Below are 24,474 nucleotides of genomic sequence, written 5' to 3' on the forward strand. Positions count from 1 at the left end.
GCCCAGCTCATGAATGGAAATGGCCATCACTGGTGCAGAACCCCCTTCCATCCAGACCAGCCTCACCACACACTGCCCCAGAACAGCGAATAATACAATCAGGGATCATACTGCCCTGGGAATGCACGTTTCTCTCTTCTTCCTCCTGGCAGAAGATATAGGAGTATAAAAGCTTGGACCTCTAGGTTCAAAGAAAGCTTCGCCCGCACAACTGTAGGACTCCTGGACTCCACCTCTAAAATCCTCCACCCACCCACTTAGACCCAGACCCCAGAGGACTACAGAGTTGTCTAAGACTGCAAAACCCGTTTACAATACAACACTATGGAATCTCTTGAAAAAGAAGTAAACTGCTGCACAGACGAGTAAGCAGAAGACTCCTCTTTTGAAGAAGACGGCAGCAGCTGATGACAGAAAACCTCACCCTGCCGCCACACAAGAGGTCAAAGCTTACTGCACGCTTAACCAGGGAGTCGATCAGGAAGAAGGGGGAAATTCGGAACTGGTCAAGTCAGTCTCCTGATCCGAATGCTATTGAGCACACATTTTAGTAGTTGAAAAAGGAAACTAAAGTCAGAAAACCCCACAAAAAGCAAGAACTGTAAGAAGATGCAGTTAAGGCTGGGCTCAGCATCTCAGCGGAACATATGAACATTCGGGTGGTGCTGTTGGACCGCAGGCTTGAAGCAGCCATTGTATGTAAGGAGTATGCATCCAAATACTCTTTACACTGGGCGAATATGCTTGAAGGCAATTTGTCCAGGTACTCACCTGAAATAGGGGATTAAACACAACAAACGACTGCATTCTAACATGGCTAAACAGGTGTGCAAAATAATGCCCAGAAATAAAAGCTGAAATTCTATACGTTTTCCTCATATTAACATTTGAGCTGAAATACAAATTTGTATCAGCGCACAGCAAAAATGTTCAATTATCTTCACTGTTCCAGATACTTCGGTTTTTGACTGTAGATGATATACTATTCACCACATCATTATCACGGCAACAAATAATAAATATGTTCGAACATTTTTTGATTATTCTCTAAACCCTGATAGCTGTAGCACGGTGAGCTACAGAGCAATGTGTTGAGCTACGCTAAAAAGCAATCACAGCGCACCGAACACCACTGTGCTGACAGCCGGGGGCGGCCGGTAGAAGCCGTATTGCTGAACAGCCCAGAGGGGCATCACGTGACAGGAAAAAGCGCTGTCAGGCGATTGAGCTGTTTTCTGTGTTCGCCCTTACCCGGAGTTTTTTATATTAATAATTAACTCGTGGCCATGTGGCCCATAGTTGGGAGCGGTTTTTACATTTTTAAACGGGTTTTCTTGTGTTAGCTCCAGGGAAAAAAGGGGATTTATTTTCTAGGCCATATGGGTACTAGAGGAACAGACAGCGATAACAAGGCAGGGAATTTTGTTCCTAAGATGAAAACCACAAACAAAAACAGACACACACAGAGCGCACTGATGTATACGTGCCTTAAAGAACCGAAATGAGAGCTTTTATTCTCATAAATATTATTAAGACGGTCGTCGTCCGTGCTGCTAGTCTCGCGAGATCTCGGCATGCCTCCTCCCTCTCCCAATCGACAGGGCTGTCCAAGTCTCGCGAGAGTGCGTCTCCCTGCCTGATTTCGGCTGCTGTCACCGTCGGAGGTAAGTGCGGCTCTGCGCAAAGGGATTGAATTAAACAAAGCGAAAAATATGCCCATATTGTCAAAAGCGAGGGACAGAAAATAACAGACCGCACCCTCAGACTACCAACTTTTTTGCGTCGGCGTCCGAAAACCGAGACGGTTGTCGTGACACGGAAAAGAGCGAAGGGTTTTCACTGATCCTGTGTCGTGACTGGCGAGAGAGGAGCAGGGGAGCGGAGGGAGTTCAAGAAAATAACAATAAAAAAAAACGAACGCGGTCGGGAGAATATTTGCTTCTCATAATATCAGGTATACCAGGGTCCAGATTTTTTTTTGCACGCGTATTAGAAATATGTTGTGCATTTGCCTGCGACATACGCGGTAGGTGTGAAAACCATTCATTTATCCCCCGGTAAGACAATAACGCAGCCGGAGCTCACGGAGACGCGACAAAGGCGCACAGCTGCCAGCCCGTGGCCGTGCACACGCGTGTTCACTGCACGGCGGGGACCCGGAGCCCGGGAGCCGCTCCACCTGCGCGGTACGGCGCACCCGCCTCACGGTGCCGCTTCGGGCACGGCAGCGGAGAACAGAGGCGAACGGCGGCGTCCGTCTCCATGGCGGGAGGTTCTGACGAGCAGGGGGGTCGTGTGTAGCCTGAAGTGACAGGGGCTTTCGGAGCCTGTGCTTGGCGCACCTCACTTTCCCAGCGGGGGAGTCGGGAGCCGGGGACAGGTTTAGGCGATCCGCGGCCCGGAAGTGTTGAGTAATCCCGCAGTCTGGAGAGGTGTGAAGCTGCGCTAATGGAGACGGACGGCGCCTCGGCGTCCTGCCCGCCCGCTTCATGAAATCTTCGCAGCCTTGTTTCGGCTGGACCCGCATCCGGCGCAGGGCCTGACGCAGATGCTCGCACATAAGGGTGATGGGTGTCGGTTGTGGCGTGAGAGAAAACAACGGGACGGTGCTCCCTTTCTAGTGGGTGTGAGGCAGGAGCAGTCAGTACCCAGTTGAAAATGCCTTCACTCTCCCTTGTATGGTGGAAGGTGTGAAGACTGGGGTGGTGTGTCTGGAGCGCAGAGTGGCCCAGTCGAGCCCCGGTGTGAGAGGGCGGGGTGTGGGCCTGCGAGACCTCTGATGGGTGAGCCATCGCGGCTCGGGGGGCCGCGGGGCAGGAAGTACACTTCCTGCCGAAGAGCACTTGGGGCCGTTTCTGGTTTTACAGAAGCACGGGGCTGAGGGTAGGGGCCGTGGGTAGTGCATGCCACAGTGGGGGCTCCATTCCCGCTGGAACTGGTACGGGGTGCCTTTAAAGAAAAGGTGACCCAACTCTGTTGCATGCTGGGACGCCGAGCCTACCTGTGCCGTGACAGGCAGGGCCGTTCAGACCCCGTGAAGAACCTGAAGTGGACAACACTGCTGTGGAACAGGGGCCTCATGTCCAGCTCCGGCTCCGTTATTGATGTTTGACTCCAGGCAGAAAACGCAACGGCCGTTTGTAAGAGCTGTCCAGTTCCGGGGAGCAGGCTGGACATCGCAGGGTGGTCCATTTGTCTGCGCTAGTATTTTTCTTTGTGCTCGTATGTCAGCCACTGCCCTGCTAGGTTAGGCACGTGCAGTAAGACTGCGAATTGGTTCCTGTGCCGGTCCAGCACAGCCAGCTGGACCCCTGTGGGGCCAAGCAGCGCCAGTCAGCCAGCAGGAAGTCCCCAGCGAGCTGCACTGTAGCCCTCACTCGTTCCTGCTGCAGGGTCAGGCATTGCGTCTTCAAGGGGAGTCCAGACAGGCCCCCTGCAGCCATGCCCCCCCCGGAGGAGCCCGGCGCTGGGACTCTGTCCTCTCCGAGAGGGACTCTTCTAGAGCCACGTCTCCCCTAGAGCTCTGCGGTGCTGAGTGTGTCTCCTGCACCTCGGGGTCCAGTGTCCGGGATCCAGGTCGCTCCCCGACAGCGGGACGATCCCCTCTGTTCTCCCTGGGGGGGCGGTGGGGGCTCCCCTGAGGTCCAAGAGGTGTTCCGGGAGAGGCTTGGGAATCTTCCTTCCGGGCTCCGGACCCGGCCCTCGTGGTGGCAGAAGCCGAGAGGGCACACGGGGGCACCGTGTTGAGCAAACGAGATGCCTCCCTCCCCCAGCAGTGACTGACCCTAAATAAGGCCCTCTAATACGGTAGATGGCAAGAGCTCTCGGTTCTCTTCAGGGCCTGGTGCTACACTGAAAGTTTGATCCACTCACAAGTTGCAAAATACAGTCATAGTGCCCGGCGATCAGTGTCTGTTTGACAGAGACTGATTGGTTCTGTGTTGCCGGATCCTGTTACTAAGTGCCACATGTCATTTCTGAATCCCTGCAGAGATCTATGCCCAGACTTGACGTGTCATTATACACACAGCAGACGAGTGAGATTCAGCGATAGTGCTCTTTCTAACTGGCCTGGTTCTGTCTCCCCCAAAGTCTGCGATCCCACTGGACGAGCCAGGCGCCGCTGTGAACCAGTCACTCATCCAGGAGCTGCCAGTGCCCACTGCTACCAGCACCGCCTGCTGAGGGAAGGACAGCCGCCATGGGGAATATTTTCGGGAACCTGCTGAAGAGCCTGATTGGGAAGAAGGAGATGCGAATCCTGATGGTGGGGCTGGACGCGGCCGGCAAGACGACCATCCTGTACAAGCTGAAGCTCGGCGAGATCGTCACCACCATCCCCACCATTGGTACAGCACGCTGTTCTCACCCACTTCCAGCCTGCCTGGGTGTAAACCACAGTCCCTCTCGTCAGATTGTTATCCGGGTTGGCTTCCTCTGTAGACCTCAGCATGTGGTTATGTGTTTTTCAGGCTTTGTTCAGTCCTAGAAGCTCGCTTCAGCCTTATTATTCTGCTTGTATTTGCTTCTGGCGTAATACAAAAGGTGGATTGTGGGTGACCGGCAGGGCTGGCAGTGTGGAGCTGTTCACCCATTGTAGCACCGGTTGCGCCCACCTCTGTGCAGATAAATGAGCTGTGATCCAGCAAGGTTAGAGCTGGGAGCTGTCACTGCGTGGGCTGAAGGGAATAAGTAGAGGTTCCAAGGTTTCTTTTTACTGTGCAGCGAGGAATTGACTTCGGCTTGTCACCTGAAGGGAGCAGAGTCTGTGCATGGTGTTTGCAGTGTGGTGACAATTTACAGTGCTCAGTGTCAGTGCTGACGCATCGGTGGTGCCCGGTGTCGGGGGAGAGGGCTGGCGTGTCGGGGGAGAGGGCTGGCGTGTCGGGGGAGAGGGCTGGCGTGTCGGTGGTGGCGTGTCGGGGGAGAGGGCTGGCGTGTCGGTGGTGCCCGGTGTCGGGGGAGAGGGCTGGCGTGTCGGTGGTGGCGTGTCGGTGGTGGCGTGTCGGGGGAGAGGGCTGGCGTGTCGGTGGTGCCTGGTGTCGGGGGAGAGGGCTGGCGTGTCGGTGGTGGTGTGTCGGGGGAGAGGGCTGGCGTGTCGGTGGTGGTGTGTCGGGGGAGAGGGCTGGCGTGTCGGTGGTGTCGTGTCGGGGGAGAGGGCTGGCGTGTCGGTGGTGGCGTGTCGGGGGAGAGGGCTGGCGTGTCGGTGGTGGCGTGTCGGGGGAGAGGGCTGGCGTGTCGGTGGTGCCCGGTGTCGGGGGAGAGGGCTGGCGTGTCGGTGGTGTCGTGTCGGGGGAGAGGGCTGGCGTGTCGGTGGTGTCGTGTCAGGGGAGAGGGCTGGCGTGTCGGTGGTGGCGTGTCGGGGGAGAGGGCTGGCGTGTCGGTGGTGGCGTGTCGGGGGAGAGGGCTGGCGTGTCGGTGGTGCCCGGTGTCGGGGGAGAGGGCTGGCGTGTCGGTGGTGCCCGGTGTCGGGGGAGAGGGCTGGCGTGTCGGTGGTGGCGTGTCGGTGGTGCCCGGTGTCGGGGGAGAGGGCTGGCGTGTCGGTGGTGGCGTGTCGGGGGAGAGGGCTGGCGTGTCGGTGGTGGCGTGTTGGGGGAGAGGGCTGGCGTGTCGGTGGTGCCCGGTGTCGGGGGAGAGGGCTGGCGTGTCGGTGGTGGCGTGTCGGGGGAGAGGGCTGGCGTGTCGGTGGTGCCCGGTGTCGGGGGAGAGGGCTGGCGTGTCGGTGGTGGCGTGTCGGTGGTGTCGTGTCGGGGGAGAGGGCTGGCGTGTCGGTGGTGTCGTGTCGGGGGAGAGGGCTGGCGTGTCGGTGGTGGCGTGTCGGGGGAGAGGGCTGGCGTGTCGGTGGTGGCGTGTCGGGGGAGAGGGCTGGCGTGTCGGTGGTGCCCGGTGTCGGGGGAGAGGGCTGGCGTGTCGGTGGTGGCGTGTCGGTGGTGTCGTGTCGGGGGAGAGGGCTGGCGTGTCGGTGGTGTCGTGTCGGGGGAGAGGGCTGGCGTGTCGGTGGTGGCGTGTCGGGGGAGAGGGCTGGCGTGTCGGTGGTGCCCGGTGTCGGGGGAGATGGCTGGCGTGTCGGTGGTGGCGTGTCGGGGGAGAGGGCTGGCGTGTCGGTGGTGTCGTGTCGGGGGAGAGGGCTGGCGTGTCGGTGGTGTCGTGTCGGGGGAGAGGGCTGGCGTGTCGGTGGTGGCGTGTCGGGGGAGAGGGCTGGCGTGTCGGTGGTGTCGTGTCGGGGGAGAGGGCTGGCGTGTCGGTGGTGTCGTGTCGGGGGAGAGGGCTGGCGTGTCGGTGGTGGCGTGTCGGGGGAGAGGGCTGGCGTGTCGGTGGTGGCGTGTCGGGGGAGAGGGCTGGCGTGTCGGTGGTGCCCGGTGTCGGAGTGTCATTTAAGTGTGTGTTTCACTGTTATGCAGTTTATAGAATCATGATTTTTTGTGGTTGGGTGGAGAATTAGTATAAAAAATCGCATTTAATAATCACTGTCAATTGTTCATGTGTTGACTGAGTTACCAGTTGCTGTTTGAATTGGGACAACCAAACCATGACTGAGGAGTTAATATTACAGACTAATATATGGGGTATCCAGATATTTCTTGTGTTACTTGATGTAAGTCAGTCAGTAATCATATCCATGTTGGAGTATTTCAGCTCCATTCGGTATTTCGGCTGTGTGCCGAGTCATGCTGAGAGTGTGGTTGCTGGAGGCTGGTGCCGAGTCGTGCCGGAGGTGTTGGGAGAAGTCGTGTGCAGCGGCTCAGGCCTGTTCTCTCCTCCTTCGCAGGGTTCAACGTGGAGACTGTGGAATACAAGAACATCAGCTTCACGGTTTGGGACGTCGGCGGGCAGGACAAGATCAGACCCCTCTGGAGACATTACTTCCAGAACACGCAAGGTGAGGCTCCGTGTTTCCCTGGATGAGGGTAAGATACCATCTGAGGCGCCAGGTGTATGTTTGAGACGGCAGGACTGAGCGCCCGTGACGAGAGAGTGACCGATACTGTCTGCTCCCGCTGCCCAGGGCTGATCTTCGTGGTGGACAGCAATGACCGGGAGCGGGTGAACGAGGCGAGGGAGGAGCTGATGAGGATGCTGGCAGAGGATGAGCTGAGGGACGCTGTTCTCCTGGTCTTTGCAAACAAGCAGGTGATCCCCCTCTTCCCCCCCGGCCCCTCGCTCTCTCACTGAGCCGGAGCTTGAAGTATTCTTTCGCTAATACTCTTTTCCTTATATCTCTCCTCCTCCTCTCCCCCCCCCGTCCTCCTCTCTTCTCTCCTCCCTCTCTCTCTCCTCTCCCTCCTCCTCTCTCCTCTGTCTCTCTCTCTCCTCCCTCCTCCCCCTCCTCTCTCCTCCATCTCTCTCTCCCTCCTTGTCTAACCTCCCTCTCTCTCCTCACCCTCCTCCTCTCTCCTCCATCTCTCTCTCCCTCCTTGTCTAACCTTCCTCTCTCTCCCCCCCTCTGTCCTTCTCTCTTCTCTCCTCCCTCCTCCCTCTCTCTCTCCTCCATCTCTCTCTCTCCCCCCTTGTCTAACCTCCCTCTCTCTCTCCTCTCTCTCTCGTCCCCCCTCCTCTCTCTCTCTGTCTCCAGGACCTGCCCAACGCGATGAACGCGGCGGAGATCACCGACAAGCTGGGCTTGCACTCGCTCCGCCACCGGAACTGGTACATCCAGGCCACCTGCGCCACCAGCGGCGACGGGCTGTACGAGGGGCTGGACTGGCTGGCCAACCAGCTCAAGAACAAGAAATGAGAGGGCGTTGTCTGGTGTGGGGGGGAGGTTGAGGGGGTTTGGAAGCATCACCGCTTCAGACCCCATCACCCCTGCCCCCGACTCCTGCCCCTCCGCCTCTCCCTCCTCGCGCTCGGCTGTCGGTATCTGTACTCAGCCCCCCTTCTGCAGCACGGTTCTCATCTGGCCACGCAGTTGTCCCTCGGCTCCCCCTTCTCACTGAATTCGAATCGGTAACTTGGTGTGCGTGCTTGATGGGTTGTGTCTCATCCCTTCCCCCAAACCTGTAAAAACCAAGTCAGTGCTCCCGCATCGGGGATCCCCGATCTCCCATCTCTTTCCCCCCTGAGCTCCGAGGAGATGGGGGCTCCCTGTGTTGAAGTGCTTTGAAAGAGAACACAGCCTGTGCTCTGTTTGAGTGGTGTGACTACGCAGCCTTGCAAGCCAAGCTGTGTCAATCTGCTCTGCTTTCTGCCCACCCCGAGACAAGAATTAGGCTTGTATGTGATGTCAGTGCTGCACACTGGGGAGGGGGTGAGTACAGACACTGGTCTTGAAAAGAATCAACAGCAAGAGAAATCCTCTCTTTCCACAGTCTGGGTGCAACAGGCCCAGCTTTCCTCCCCTCTTCACTTACAGGTCTTATAGTTACCCAGTTAACCCAACTACCACGTTAATTGTTACTTATGTCACTGTTTCACAGTTTGCTTTCCTCTCCCTTGTGGTTAATTGTGTGTGTGTTTCGGTATTCTGGAGCTCTGCCTCTGAACGCTTTGAGTGTAGGGGACAGAGTTGTGAGCCGGCAGAATCCATGAAGCTGGAGCTCCCAGATTTGTCGTTTTGTCTCTAGGCTGACCTGACTCGAGGGCATTTCTGGGCGTGGTTATGGATCTCGCAGAACTGAGCTCCTTAAACTGCAAAATACACACAGACGCCAAGGGCAAGGAGACACAATTTCAGACGTGAAGTGTTGGCCTATCTGTGTCGGAAACGAGCTCATTCACGCGATCAGCTTCACGACCCCTTACAGAAAATCACACAAGTTTAATCGCTTCGCGAATGACCTTGTTTCAGATACGTGGTGCTAATTCTTAGGTCTGCATCTGTAAGTAAGGTTGTATATATTTTGTCTTTTCGGTAGCACGCAAGTTTAATTCAGTCATTCCCAGCCTGTGTGGAAGAGTTGCGAAAATTGTGCAATTTGTCAGGAATGCGTAGTTCCTCCTCCTGCGCTGACACCCCGTAAGAATTCCTGCCCGCCTTGCAACAGGCCCGCAGCAGGAGACTGAGCCATTCCGACCCCTGGAGTCACACAAAAGAGCCGATCTCTTTTGCGGTAGTCCACAGCATCCCGCAGCGCCTCTGAGTCACAAACTGCAGCACCTCCGTGCTGCAGCAGACCAGGACTGGGAGGGCGTTTTCTGGGAGGCCTGCTGAAGCACCGGTTCTGAGGGAACAAGTAGATTCACCATTTCTGTTTTCTTGTACACCCTGTGACTTAATGGACCGTGACCACATTCACTGCAGTTCGGCATTGAAGACGTATCGGAATGGGTGACATGCAGCCAGGGGTGTATCCCGCCTTGTGCCTGTTGCTTGCTGGGATAGGCTCTGGCTCCCCCGTGACCCTGGACTGGATGAAGAGGGATGGATTCATTGGAATAGCCTCTCCCTAACGCAGGAATTTCGGTGTATCCATGTCTCCCACAATGACTGGTTCCTGTAGCCTCCCAGTAAACGAAGCTCCGGTCCTGCGTCGTGCGGCTCTGCTGCCCTGTTACTGTCTCTGTGGATTCGGGATCAAGCGTGCTGCAGTGTCCGTATCGAGGCTGTCCCTGGGGCTGTGCCTGGATTTGAACGGCACGGATAGTCTTGTCATAGGAAGAGGGACCATTCTGGATTTAAGCTCAACTAATGTCATAACGGGAAAAACAAAATCCCGATTCTCGAATAGAGAATTTTACCTGTTTGACAGGGAAAGAGTGTCGAGTGTGTTGCTCATGAGATGGGGCTAGACACTCCTTAAATCTCGCTGCATTGTGAAATCTGGGTGTGAGATCGAGCCTCAGCCCTGAAGCTGAGGAGTGTTTGTCATTGTGATGCAAGCTTTTTTCAACACAATGCCCGCATTAGATTCCATTTAAAAACATCTTTAACTGACGGACATACGGTTTCCGATAGAAAAGTCTTTGCTTCAGTTGTAGTCACTGTGTGCCAAAATGAGCTACAAAGATGCCACACTAGAATTAAACAATTTCTTTGGATTTGCTAGTAGTATATTCCATGTTGATGCTATATTGAAGAGCAGGTTTGGCTGTAATTTCCGATTTCCATTAGGACAGGAAGCAGAGCTATGGAGCTGGAATCAGGCTGTTCCTGTCTCGAGTCAAGTGCTCTGCTTAGCCGACCTGTCCAATGAATTCTTCTCCATTTGTTTCCTGGGAGTGCTTTTTGTTGCGGGCAGCAGTGTGAGGTGATTCCCAAGGACGACGTTCCTTCCTCATGTCCAGGAAAATGCTTGGAGAGCGATTCCCGAATTTCCCCAGAAAGGACCTGATGGTTACGTTGAGCATCAGCCATTAGGTGGGCTTTTTTCCCCCATATTTGATTGTAAATATTTTTCACTATGAGGCTCTACTTAGCTGATGTACTTTTTGTTACTGTTCTTTATTGATTATTGATAATTGATTTGCTGCACTGGGTCTGTTGGACAGTTATAGTCTGTAATCTTATGTCTCAAAGGCAGGGTATTTTGTTTTTTTTTTTGTCAAAGATGAAGTTGTTTATTTTATGAAATATTCCGCCCAAAAATCAAAGAAGATTTTTTATTCCACTCGTTCCACTAGCTGTCCATGGGTGTTCATGGACTCTCTCACACCACCACAGTTGTCACAGCTCTACACGAGATGTGGGTAGTGGGTCAGCAGCTTTTTTTGTGGCCTGATCGGACTTCCTCTGGGTGTTTTTTTTTTATTTGCCAACCACTGCTTGTGATCCCCGGATGCTGCCTGAGCTAACACATTAGCCGGGTCTGCTGTTGCCTTCGGGAGCGCACCAGTGTCACTTGGCCACAGCCATGCTATTTGTCAGGTCATATTCCCATAGCATGGCACACTGAAGAAAAAGCCTGGTTTTGCGCTCCTGTACACTCTGCAGGAATCATGGGACAAACCAAGTGCTTGGTTGTTCCTGCTGCTCTGGAGGGAACGAGTCAGTTCTATGAAACATGTCATTCTGTAGAGTTCTGCAAGGCTGAGGAAGATAAAGTGGGCTACGGTTTCTTTAGCACACTCTCTTTGGGCTTGTCCGATCCAGAGCCTGTTTTCAGCAGATCGTTTAAATGAGTGTGCCTGGTGAGAATAGGAATGGCAGACTTCTAAGGGGAAAATGTAGGTGGCATTGGTGAACCAGTAGGTGGTGCTCTTCCATCTGGACTACAATTTACAAAATGTCCCTGTGTGATTGCAATGGAAAAGGTGCTGTCCTTTGGAAGTGATACTTAACAAAGGTCCTGGAGATGTGAGATCCCAGGACACTCTTTGTAAGAGTAGGATTGCCACCCCATGTGAGTTGGCTGGATTCCACTCTGGCCTACCTACCATTTCCCCTTTAATTTGATCACTTCTCCCCTGATCTGCAGTGTCGTGGGCCTGCTGTGGGTCACGAAGGGGGGTGGACTAAGTGGGACCCCTCCTGTATGTAAAATGCTTTAGTATCCTTTTGGATGGAAAGTGCTGAATACATCCAACAGCAATAACAGGACTGCTCCCGAGTCTGCGCTCATCTCTCTGTCGATCAGGGGCGGAGGGGATGGAAGGCCCCTATTGCTCTGGCATGGGAAGAGTGGAGGGAGTGCTTTCGGGACTGGGGGTTTGGGAAGGCCCTGTGCTGGACTGGCGTCCCGGCCAGGGTGAACCCTGCCTTGCACCTGTTGCTTGCAGGGATAGGCTCTGGCTCCCTTGCAACCCTGAACTGGCATCTCCCAGTAAAGAGGGAGAGACGAGCGCAGACTCGATGAATGGGTCCCGGTGCGACAACAGAGGCCAAGCCTACTGGCCAGGGCTGCACAATGCAATCGTGTTGCTTCTTCTCTGCAGACATTTTGCACTGGTAACATGAAGAGTAGCTGCATGTACATTATGCACACATGATAATTCCTGGGTGTACTTCCTCATGCTTTGCGAGTAACAGCCTTGAAAAGAGAGGTGAAGAATGGGCCTCTGGTCACATGACACGGCTGTTCACCCGTTGCCACGGTTACTGCCACAGACAGGGAAGCGGTTACCTGTACATAAATCACCCAGCCGAACTGTCACCTGGAATTGTTGGGGTCTAAAACTCGCCTGCGATTTTACATTGACACTTGTACTTTGAGCCATTTATTTGTGTGGCCTTATAGCAATTTTGTTGATGGTATCAGTGTTTTAAGAATTTCAGCTTCTGTTTTTTTTAAAGTTGGTTTAAATGTGAATTATTAATGAAAAGGGATGTAGTTTCATATTTATCTCTCTGTTCACTTCTAGGTTTTTATGACATTTTTGTCCTTTTGGTCGGCTGTTTTATTTATTCTTTTCTTTCTTCGGCTCCTGTGTTTTTTTCCGGGAATGTGCTTGATTATTTTGTAGTAGGGTTAGTGTTTCCAGTCAGTTTTTCAATGGATAGTGTAATATTAATGCTACGTGGAGATCTGGAAGTCACAGTTTCCCCTGTGTCGGGGTGCACTCAGTTTGTGGCTGTACGTCCTGAACGTGATCAGAATAAACCTGTTTTGCGTATGAACTGTCCCACTGCCTCAGTCTTCACTCTGTCCCCCTCCTGTCTAATTACTGACGTCTCCAGGCCGCCTCCGGTTTGGATTTCTCACCTGAGGAGCCCGCTGGGGCTGTCGGTGTCCATCACAGCAGAGGAGAGTTGCCGTCAGGTAATGCGCTCGAGCACTGGGCGAAGTATTGGGAACCCCCCAGTCTACTGACCCTACTCTCCCAGTGGGGGTGCTGGAGAGAGTCTCCCATCACCTTCCCTGGCCAGAATAGTCCCCTGACCTCACTCCCGCTGGGAACCAGTGGACCTGTCCAGTTCTGTCCCCACACACCACCACCCTCCTCACAACCCCAGCTGAAGGCCATCCTGCTGAAAGTAACGGTGTCCTGTTATTAGCAGCCCTTCTGCCTTTAACAGCACCAGATCTGCTCTTGCTGGCCAAAATACTAGGAACCCCCATCCAATGAACAGATCCCTCCAGTAGCAGACGGTGTGTGTGTGGTTGGGCTAGGAGAGCAGGAAACAGACTTCTATCGCCTTCCCTGGCCAGAACAATCTCCAGGCCTCACTCCTGCTGGGAACCAGTTGGACCAGTGGATCTGTGCTGTCAGGCTAAAGGTTAACACTAACGAGGTTGTGTGAGGCAGACAGGCAGCAAGTGTAGGTGATACTGCTCCAGCACATGGTGCCCTCAAGTGATGGTGGGCAGATGAGAGCAATTGGGATACAAGTGCAGCATCCATCCAGAGCCCTGCCCCCTACTGCTGAGACGGTGCTGGCTTCATCTTTAAAGATGGAAAAGATTTTTCAGGGTTTCAGAATGGGTATTTTAAGTGTTTGATAAGGAAGCAAATAAGGGCATTAAAATAGGTCCTGCATGGAACTGACATTATTGTATTATTCTTGACTGTTGACTGTAACCAACAGCTGACATACAGCATCTTGACAGTAAATGCTTTATTCTAAAAAAGATACACAATGTGAACAAATCGATTAACCCACGCTTACTATCAAAGAAAACACTTCAGAAATAATTTAAAAACTCTCCTTCCATACCACCTCCATTAATAAATGGCAATTACTGTATGTACCCTTACAAAGCCTGAAGTAAATGTTAATTGATTGCAGATAAGAAGTTGATCCATCAGTGTTCAGCCATGTTTAGAACTATAAGAATGAGAAAATACTTGCATTAACACCAGGAGGAAGACAGGTTCTTCTGAAGTTCTGGTCCTGTTTGTAGATCACTGGTTTTCAGCCCTTATCTTGCTGATCCCCAATATTGAGTCACCCTAAATCGCTAATTTGATTCTAAATGCTTGGCAGTTATTGATCACGTAATGTGTTAAATGTGTTAAAAACTCTGGTCTTAAAGAGCTTAAGGGAATTCTGACAATGTTCACCAATGAGTAATAAATAACCAGCTGGAATGCTAAGAATCTCTTTCGTACTATTTAAAGAATATATTGGTTTTATGTTAGCGTAGTTAATTTCATACAAAGTACCACTGAAACTGGGGAGAATTACACAGCACTGAAATAACTGAGAAATCTACAATTTCTCACTGCAATGTGTGCAGTGTCAGGTTGGTCACGCAGTACAGAAATAGCAGTGAGAATTATACACTGTGTGCGACGTCAGGTCACAGAGTACAGGAATAGTGAGAATTATACAGTGTGTGTGCAGTCAAAGGTCTAGTCACTAGTAATAGTCTCACCAGAAACACAAAACCTCACTCGAGGCTAACATTGAACTAATTTACGCCCCTGCACAGTGCAGCAGCTGCTCCTAATTCAGAGATCTACACAGCCTGCTGCCAGAATGGAGCGGATAAGGAACGCTGGCCTTGGCTTCACGGATCCGGTTCTGTTTCAGGCAGGTTAAGGCATTCCCATTATCCAGGGACAGGCCAGAACGTGTTCTCCCAAAAGAGGAGTCCATATTGGACTGAACCTGCAGGATTGGGAGTTTCCAGACCAGGTGGATGAATCTGCAAGTTTCAGAAGAGGCTGGGAAAAAAAAACTGGAAAAAGATAAAGGCATCTTTTTGGAACAAGGATTGCCAAAGGAGGAAAATAAGCAACAGTGAACACTGGAATTTAAATCAAAGTGATTCGTGTTGGTTTATGGCTCAGAAATGTATTGCCAAGGACTGCTTGTTAGAAAATGCAAAATGTACTGTTGTTAACCAGTGGGGTCCAGTCCTGGTCCTGGGGTGTCAGTGTGTCTGCGGGGTGTCCAGTCCTGGTCCTGGGGGGTCAGTGTGTCTGCAGGGTGTCCAGTCCTGGTCCTGGGGGGTCAGTGTGTCTGCAGGGTGTCCAGTCCTGGTCCTGGGGTGTCAGTGTGTCTGCGGGGTGTCCAGTCCCGGTCCTGGGGGGTCAGTGTGTCTGTACGGTGTCCAGTCCCGGTCCTGGGGGGGGGTCAGTGTGTCTGCAGGGTGTCCAGTCCTGGTCCTGGGGGTGGTCAGTGTATCTGCCATGCTGGGAGAAGCAGATAAACTGGTCCATTTAATCCGGTAACCAGCTGGTTTAGCTCCGTAAGGGCTGTGATGTAATGAAAACACATCAGCCCTGCAGGACCTGGATTGTTCCCTACTGGTGTAAACAAAAGTTTAAATTGTTTCAGAGACGTTACAGCTTCGATAAGGTATATTTATAAAAGAACATCATGATCTGTGTGTGGCTGAGCCTAGGTTCAGGGGTATATTAACAGTACGAGCCTGTTAATCCTGAACCATGAATAGGGTTAGAGTGCCACCTAGTGGCACAGCTGCAGATCAAACTATGAGTAAAGACCTACAGATGTCCGAGTCCACATCAAACTTTCTGACCTACCGATATCTCTTAAAGGTGATACTCGGAAACAAAATGACTGAAATATGACTAAATTAGTATAATTCATGTCATAAATAATTAATTTAATCTGCTTTTGCATACTTTTTAATAGAAAGTGTGTTGTGTCTTCAGATCTGCTCCAATGGCTGGTGAATTTGACAATTTTTGTGTACCCTTTTAATTACTTTGCACCCTAATTGCAAGTTTTTCCAAGTTTTTATTTTCTAAATTTAGTGGGACATAATTTCAGTAAGGTGAAACTGTAAGTCGAGAGACGAGTGCAGCTACAAATCATGGATATTGGTGAATTGGATAAAATGACAATCAGGCAACAGAGGCAGGATGTTCTGTGCACAGGCTGTGCTGAGCACAACAAGCCCCGAGTTTCCAGGTCCTGCTGATCCCAGTGACGCCTGGGTTTTTATTCCCCCGGAGCCCTTGGTTTAACTCATTATTTACCAATTAGAAATTGCTAATTGTTTTTACATCTTTAAATTCACCCATGAGTAATTGGAAGTAAACTGAAAACTGCAACTTGTTTTTTGGTCTAACCAGACACTGTTTAATTTCAGTGAGTGGCTGAGTTAAGACCCCGTGTGATCACACAGAGGGAACATGAGGTCCAAGATGCCCTCACCTGAGGGGACTGAGCTCAAGGAGGGGGAGTCTGTGGAGCACAGGACCTAGTGTCGGGAATCAGGTGCACACTGGCAGCTTGCCCCTGAAGTAAAGAATGACGCCATATTGATGCATCTTTGCCCATAATTAGTGTCTTCAGGTTCAACACCCCGTTAGGAGCAGGCGGGAATATCACTCCTTTAGTGTACAAATCTGGAATAGAGGAATGGAGTTTGTCCTACAAAAGCTCCCCTGTGTTGATTTACAACAATGGATTTCCACAGATGCAGTTCATTTTTCCAAGTTTCTTTCCTCTTACTATTCTGAACACCACAGCTTGCACCGGAGCTCCAAAGTAACTTGATCTGTAAGTCTGACTTCACCCAGAGGACTGATAATTGCTAATTGGTTACATGTATATAGCGCTTTTCTGAACACTCCACTCAAAGCACTTTACAGGTAATGGGGACCCCCCTCCACCACCAGAACTCTCACCACATATCACCTATCAGTGGGGAGGAGAACAGAGTGATGAAGCCTGCTCAGAGATGGGGATTATTAGGAGGCCATGGTTGGTAAAGGCCAATGGGAAATTTGGCCAAGAAGCCGCGGTTACACCCCTACTGTTTTTGAGAAACGCCCTGGGATTTTTAATGACCACAGAGAGTCAGGACCTCGGTTTTACATCTCATCCGAAGGACGGCGCCTATTTACAGTATAGTGTCCCCGTCACTATACAGGTGCATTCGGAACCACACAGACCGCAGGGTGAGCGCCCCCTGCTGGCCCCACAAACACCTATTCCAGCAGCAACCTTAGTTTTTCCCAGGAGGTCTCCCATCCAGGTACTGACCCGGCTCACACCTGCTGAGCTGCAGTGTGTTGTCAGTTATGAGTTGCAGGGTGATGTAGCTGCTGGCGAACATGTGGACTGTCTCCCCTCATCCCACTGTGAGAACTGTCCCACTGTGCACACCGTCTCCCGTTGTCTGTCCATGAGCTCTGTCCCACTGTGGACACATATCCCTCTGTCCCAGTGTGGAGAGTATCTCGGGTCTCTTCAGAAGGTCCAGTCCTCAGTAAGTGCAAGTTAGATGGAGTATAGAAGGACAGGAGAAAAGAGGGAACTACAGTATCCCCTCACACTCGCCCTCTCTCACTTCCTCCCTGAACGCTCTTTAGTGCCAGCAGACTCACATTTCAGATGCTGTGGCTTGTCCCTGTGCTCTCCAGCATGGTCCAGGCTGTAAGAAAACAAAAGCACACAGCTCAAAATATAAATATGCTGCAAAGAGGCACACAGAAACTCAGGAATGCCGACCACCAGTGTGGACAGCAGAAAAAAAGTCTGTTTGTATTTCAGAACCTGGGGTTCTCTGAAACAGCCCTCTGGAAATCTGGTGCTCTTGGGCTCCAAATTAAGTGTGCTGTTTTCAATGTTTAGCCAGCATCAAGTGCAATAGGTGCTTAGTTTATCAATGAACTGATAGGATCAGGATACAAGGATTCGCTGTGGTCAGATCAAGAAGATAAACTGGCATAGCAAATGCATCCAAAGCTGTCATTGGAGACACAGGCAGGGTTCATCACTGGAAAGACACTGGGACAAAGCACACAGGGGAATCCACAAAAAAGGGTCAAAGTAACAAAGCAAAGTTAACGCAAGCCAGATCAAGTCCAGGAATAAACAACAAGCAGAGGGCGCTGAGGTAAGAGGATGGAAATCTGTCGTCTAAGCGAGAATGTGACGTAGCCTGGTGTTACATATCTGTTCCTAATGAGGCAAGGGAGGTGATTAATTATGCGCAGGTGGAACTGATCTTCCATCAGATCACGTAGTAACAGCAACCAGCTGATTGACAGGACAAGTAGAGACTCTGCCAGTTGTTTTGGAGTTTCTTGTGCAGTGCTCCGATAGGAGTGAGTGTGACAATGAGGATTGTCCTGCTGGAATGTTGTCACTTGGACGAGCACGTAGAAAGAGCAGTAAGTCAGATTCCAGAACTTGATCCATGTAGCACGAAGCTGTCAGGTTGCCTTCGGTAGCTACAAGTGGAGCTCTGGAGCAATCAGATACTCTGCCCAGTCCATCACACTTGGGCCTCCTCATCAACTGGCCTGTTGTGCGCAACAGTTAGAGTATGGGTCTGCACTTCTGCAGTGCACTTGCTGATACCCGTTAGAGTGGTCGACACAAAACCTCGACTCACTGGGCTCCAGGCTGAGTGACAGTGCCCTGACCAGTGCAGAGCCCCAGAGACAGGGGGCACAGAGGCATCATTCTCTGGATAAACTCAGCATTTTGGTATTCTGTATTTTTCTTTCTTGAATTTTACTGCGCTTGACATTGTCTTGCGCTCTTTATTTGAACTGCAGGGAAAATCCAAAATCAAAGCTATCTTCATGCTCTAACTGCATTTCGTCAGTGTCCTCTGTTGGCCTGTGACTGTCTCTGAATGGGATTAACTGCTGTTCGGACATCATCTGTTCTTCCCGAGCTATTTTAACATTCGCTGCTGCTTTCTGTGTCCTCATCAGCAGTTCTGCTGTTACTCATCACTGCAGCTCCATCTAAAGATGAAGACAAAATGCACAAATCAGGAATCCCAGGAAGAAGCTGAAACCCCTCTATTAATGGCAGTGTGGAGCAGTGTGTGTGTGTGGGGTTCTGGTCTTATAACTGGAAGGTTGTGGGTTTGAATTCCTGGTTTGACCCTCCTGTTGTAGAACCACTAGAGAAAGTCAAGGGGCTTTTCAAGCAGAGTGGATATTATCAGAATTGCAAGAAGAATTTTATACCACAGTCAATAACAGTATTACCATTTAATAGCTATCACGACAAAACAGGGTACTGCAGTGTTTTAGCTGCAGTTGTGTTGTGAGGGGTAGTCTCTGTAAAACAAGAGCTTTAAAATGTGCCTTTAAGCATACAGAAGCGGCATGAAATAAACTGGTAAATTAGAATCATGTCAGTGGGATAGAACGAGGCATGCTGAGTGTTACTGGACAGCACTCTAATGCCTTTTGGCAGGCAGATCTACAGGGACAGGTGTTTCAACCCAAAACATAGCTAGGTACTGTCTACATATTTTCTCATGAGGTGACTTGACTGCTTGAGGGAAAGGGACTCATTTTCTCTAAAAACGAATGTCACCCAGGTATATCTACTTGTAGTGTAAGTGTTACAGCTCTTCCTTGATCTGTGCACAAGAGCGTGTGTGTGCACAAGAGCGTGTGTGTGGAAGTGAATGGAAATGCAGAAAGTACAGTCATTCTTGCTCGTATACTCGGACTATACCCAAACCACAAGTCGTCACAAACGTGAGTGACGCAGCTATGATAAAGGGATCTGAAACTGCCACAGGGTGGTGATCACAGGCCTGTCTCTTCCAGTTGGTCGAGCTCAGTGTTCAGCTGTGTGGGTCAGACATCAAGCTCTCTAGCTGCATCAGCAGGAGGAGTGTTGGTGAACTCTCACCAGACACTTAAATGAGCAGCAATAAAAGTGTACAGTATAATTTTCTGAAAAAAATCAAAACATTGACGTGAGGTAATAATAAAGGATTGTTAATTTTAAAAAGTCTACAAAAACTGGTCGTTTTCATGGGTTGTCAGTGATAAATCTCCGCATTATCTGCAATGAATCATTGTTCACGTGCTGTGTAGGAAAGTATTAGGAAAAATGACTTAGTGAAACCGTTTTCTTCAAATACTCACCAGTTTTGTGACTAGACTACAGGTGTTGAGCATTGGTTTTCATTTTGCTTTGTATGAAAGTGTTAGATTTCAAAATCTCTGTTTCTGGAAATGCAGCTCCTGGTTTTGAATCTGAATAGAGAACCGCCTGAGTGGAGTTGCACGTTCTCTCCATTAAGTAAATCAGAACATATCTGCTTGCTGTTCTCTGGGTTGATTCCAATCTTCTCTGGATTGATTCCAGAGAATATCATGCTGTATAATACAGATAATTATAAAATACTCTACCTCATATTTTGATCAAGATAAAAGTTCAGAATTGAACTTTAAGTAGTCCTTCAATCACGTCAGAAAATTTTTATCCTACAGTCTGTAAAAACCAGCTATTGTTAAATGCTATTTATCATAGATCGAGCAAGGATTGTTCTCTGTCTTACTTAAAAAGAGAAGAGGCATGTTTTTATACCATTCTGGGCTGCAAGCCCTTTTTTCAAAAACGTAGAGTATCACTATTTATTTCTGATATTTCTGATCTGATTGATTTGCAGTGCATTTCAGGTCAAAGTTGTTACGCCTCAGCTGTACATGAAGCAGAACTGCTGTGGGGTTAGGTCAGAACCCAAGGGCAAGAGACCTGACCGAGGGAGGAGAGAGCATTCTGGAACACCAGAGGGAAGGTGATGAGGAAATTGAGATTGAAGTGAATTAATTGATCTCTGGTTGGTGGTGCTTAGATTGCCCCAGCTGGACATCATGGAATACAGGGAGCGTGGCACTGGAGCCGACAGACTGGGCGCTCAGCGTCGAGATACATAATGAGCAGTGGGCACTCGGGTCGAGTGCAGGGCCCCCAGGAAAACGAAGGTGAAAAGGAGAGAGTCACCCAGGCCTGGAGCTGGGTGCAGGCAGTCCAGGGAGAGCTCCAGGACTGCGCAGGGTGACAGGTGAGTCAGGAGCTGGGTGCAGGCAGTCCAGGGAGAGCTCTAGGACTGCGCAGGGTGACAGGTGAGTCAGGAGCTGGGTGCAGGCAGTCCAGGGAGAGCTCTAGGACTGCGCAGGGTGACAGGTGAGTCAGGAGCTGGGTGCAGGCAGTCCAGGGAGAGCTCTAGGACTGCGCAGGGTGACAGGTGAGTCAGGAGCTGGGTGCAGGCAGTCCAGGGAGAGCTCTAGGACTGCCCAGGGTGACAGGTGAGTCAGGAGCTGGGTGCAGGCAGTCCAGGGAGAGCTCCAGGACTGCGCAGGGTGACAGGTGAGTCAGGAGCTGGGTGCAGGCAGTCCAGGGAGAGCTCTAGGACTGCGCAGGGTGACAGGTGAGTCAGCAGCTGGGTGCAGGCAGTCCAGGGAGAGCTCCAGGACTGCGCAGGGTGACGGGTGAGTCAGGAGCTGGGTGCAGGCAGTCCAGGGAGAGCTCCAGGACTGCGCAGGGTGACAGGTGAGTCAGGAGCTGGGTGCAGGCAGTCCAGGGAGAGCTCTAGGACTGCGCAGGGTGACAGGTGAGTCAGGAGCTGGGTGCAGGCAGTCCAGGGAGAGCTCTAGGACTGCGCAGGGTGACAGGTGAGTCAGGAGCTGGGTGCAGGCAGTCCAGGGAGAGCTCTAGGACTGTGCAGAGTTCCTAGATTCTTCTCATAATCATCCTCCTTGGCACTTTGGCTTTCCAGTTTAGCAAGGAGACTCTCGCTTCCTTCCTTTATCTTCTGCTATCAGCACAAAAAAATGGGTTAGCAGTTAAAGCTCTGATTTTACCTGAGTCTGACCACAACAAAAGAAATTTGGTTTTAATGCATGGTGAAATAATGATAAAATGTATTTATATATTAAGTATCAAAACCATTTATAATATAGAAATAATTCATAGCTCCCAAAAATTCACAGGGTTATGAGGAAATGAAATAATTGCAGCATGGACACTGAGATTTTATTGAACACATATGACTTGTAAATTCACTCTGCTGCTCAGTATTTATAACTACCTGGGCTGATCAATAGGGGGCGCTCTATGAAAGTCAAAGGTGTGTGGTGTATGTGTAGCCACAACAGGAAGAAATGCAGGCTGTACCCCTGTGACATCAGTGATTTTAGTGTGATTCTGTCCCATTCCTCTCTCAGAGCGTGGACAAGCTTGTGACTGATCTCTGGTCTCTGAGCCCAAGATGTCACATGTTTGTATAACATCTGACATGAACAAAGAAATTAAAGAACAGTTATTGCTGAAGTACTTCAATGTGCTTTACTGCTCTCAACAATCTCTTTTAAGAACAGAAGAAACGTCCTGAATAACAAATGGCCATTCAGCCCACTGGTCTTTATTGAGAACTAAATCACAGCAGAAATTCCCATCCCAATGTTAAAGATGCCTGAATTGAGTGTGATCAGAAATCTTACTCATTAAAAGTAAGCACGCAGCATGAACAGTTTACTTCAACACGCAGACTCTCCTCACACACAGGAAAACACAAGGCACCATTGTCAGAAGAGAAAGAAAGAGTTCCAGAGCCTGGACACCACGTTATTGTGGGAATTCATTTTAATACTTTAGTGCCATGTCAACAGCTGATTGGAATTAACCCACTTTAAAACAGCTGCCCAGATAGAAACCACAAGAACAAGAAAAACACATATCACACTTACACATACAACATATTGAGGTGCCTAATGGTCTCTGGACAGGTGCTATTTTGGAACCGAGCAGGACCACAATTGATGCTTTGAAACTCCCCAAAAGGAGAAGTATAAAAAAGAAGCTGGAAGGATGGAAGGGGTCTTGGACAACAGAGTGAAACCCATCTCGAAAAACTTCACCTGATACTGAACACAGGTACAGTACCAGCAGTACAGTGGGCAGATACCTGATCTTACAACTTACCTCCACATGTGTCTCTTATGTGTGGGTTTCTCCATCTCCACATGCGACCTTCGCAGATCCAGACTGCTCTGACCTTTTATCAGTGCAATGCTCTAACCTCTAGTTTTCTCCAAACCCTGAGCACATGGGCAAACTACAATACGAAATTACTGTGCCAGGAAATTTTATTTGAGAAAGTTTTTCTCTGTAAACCAAAAGAACCACCTACAGTACATTAACAACCCAACACCAACTCTCACCATGAGTCCTTTTACATATTGGCAGATTAATGGGTTTCTAGGAAAACTGGCCCTGGTGTGACTGTGTGTCTGGGTTTATGTCTGTCTGCTCTGCGGTCTGTGATGGACTGGTGTCCTGTCCAGGGTGTACCCTGCCTTGCGCCTGTTGCTTGCTGGGATAGACACCAGCTCTGCCATGATCCTGTCTTGGATAACAACTTGTTAAGATGTTTACCTTTGTGTTCCACCAAACTGCTCAGATTAAGATAGATTCTCACATGACCCAGAGTCAGTGTGAATACTTTTTTAAAAGCATTTTTCAGCAGTTAAAGTGTTGGCTCATTGTTGTCCAATTTGATTTTTTTGTGGTGTGCATGTCCGTTTCCTGAGTTGCACCACATTCATAGCAGAAATACTAAAGTCGCACACATCAAGCTCGACAGCTGAATCACTTCCTCTCCCTCCAGTATAATTCATAGGTGACGTGACACAAGTTGACATCAGTCCTGTCTTTCTCTGAGCTCTTGGCGCCTCTTTCAGAGGTGGCCAGTGACTGAAGTTCTGCTGGGTTTATAGAGCTGTCTGTGGCCCAGAGTGACTGGAATAGAGTTTGTGCTTCTGGTTCTGACTGGCTGTGAGTTCGTAACATAATAACCAGTGAACTTCCAGACAGAACAAAGGACTCACTAGGACACATGAAGGGAACTGAGTCTTTTTAGTCCATATTTTTTTACAGCCTCAGAAGTACTGTCCAGGTCATTCTGGGGGTACCTGAACTTTGATTCTGATTTTGAACTCGTGATATGATGTCCTGAGACATCCAAGCTTAGAGTTGCAGCATGTTTATTTATCAGTCTCAGCCAATAAAAGCTCTCTGAAATTGCAATGACTACAGTATGTATGCAGGAACACACAGCTTCATTTTATTTCCGGTGTGTGATGTTGTGAAATCTGTGCAAGAGCCCTACTGTTGTTTTGTGTGAATCATGTTAGGTGGGTAGTTAATAAATGCATTGTAACATTTATCTTACCTTGTGCAATACAGAACTCATGTCCAAATTGCTTCTTTAGTCCTGCCTTTCTCTGTGCCTGAGGGAGCTCCATCCATCTGTGCTGGAAATTTCTCTATAGCAAGGGCTAATGTAGTCTTTCTAACATAATAATAATAATAATAATAATAATAATAATAATAATAATAATAATTGCTTATACTTATATAGCGTTTTTCTGGACACTCCACTCAAAATGCTTTACAGGTAATGGGGACTCCCCTCCACCACCACCAATGTTGCAGAGTGATATGACTGCTGGCTAAAATTAAAACCCATAAGATTTGAAATAAGGAAAAGGTTAACTTCTTTATTACATTCTTGCTATTATGTGGTGTCCTCTGCTGTTTCATAATGGAGCTGCTAGCTGTGTTTACTCAGTCATGTTTCCACTCTGGATGCTCTGACAGCAATGTCATATACAGCACCTATTATATCATCAGCTCAAGGTAGTGTTTTCATTAAAAGCAGTGTTAAAGGCTGGAGAAAAAATGATGGCACACATCTCTGTTTCAGAGCACAGAAACAAGAAGAACTCTTCTCGTGGCTCATCAGACTTTCTCGCAGTCTCCCAGTCAACTTCCGATTCCATATGGCTTGCTTGTCTCTACCTCTCATCTATCAGCTCCACAGATAGCTTCAGTTTAAGGCTGCTTGGCTCTCCCACTGAGCCCCTGTATGTACATTTGCTTCCTCAGCTTCTACCTCCACATTCCTACTA

At 49.9% G+C, this 24,474-nt stretch overlaps 1 protein-coding gene across 3 annotated transcripts; it reads left to right on the forward strand.

Moving 5' to 3' along the window:
* Positions 1-1,555: 1,555 nt before the first annotated feature.
* arf3a (ADP-ribosylation factor 3a) lies at positions 1,556-12,498 on the forward strand. Of its 3 annotated transcripts, none has more exons than XM_006629425.3 (5): positions 1,556-1,664; positions 4,093-4,349; positions 6,770-6,880; positions 7,007-7,131; positions 7,574-12,498. In XM_006629425.3, the coding sequence occupies exons 2-5, from the start codon at positions 4,202-4,204 to the stop codon at positions 7,733-7,735; spliced, it is 546 nt and encodes a 181-aa protein (XP_006629488.1). In that variant the 5' UTR covers positions 1,556-1,664; positions 4,093-4,201; the 3' UTR covers positions 7,736-12,498. The 3 variants fall into 3 exon arrangements, with proteins under 3 accessions (XP_006629488.1, XP_015199954.1, XP_069043631.1); XM_015344468.2 differs by lacking the exon at positions 1,556-1,664 and adding an exon at positions 1,689-1,954; XM_069187530.1 differs by lacking the exon at positions 1,556-1,664 and adding an exon at positions 3,682-3,807.
* Positions 12,499-24,474: the final 11,976 nt, after the last annotated feature.

Source organism: Lepisosteus oculatus, chromosome 1, assembly GCF_040954835.1.
Source record: "Lepisosteus oculatus isolate fLepOcu1 chromosome 1, fLepOcu1.hap2, whole genome shotgun sequence".
Classification (NCBI taxonomy): Eukaryota; Metazoa; Chordata; class Actinopteri; order Semionotiformes; family Lepisosteidae; genus Lepisosteus; species Lepisosteus oculatus.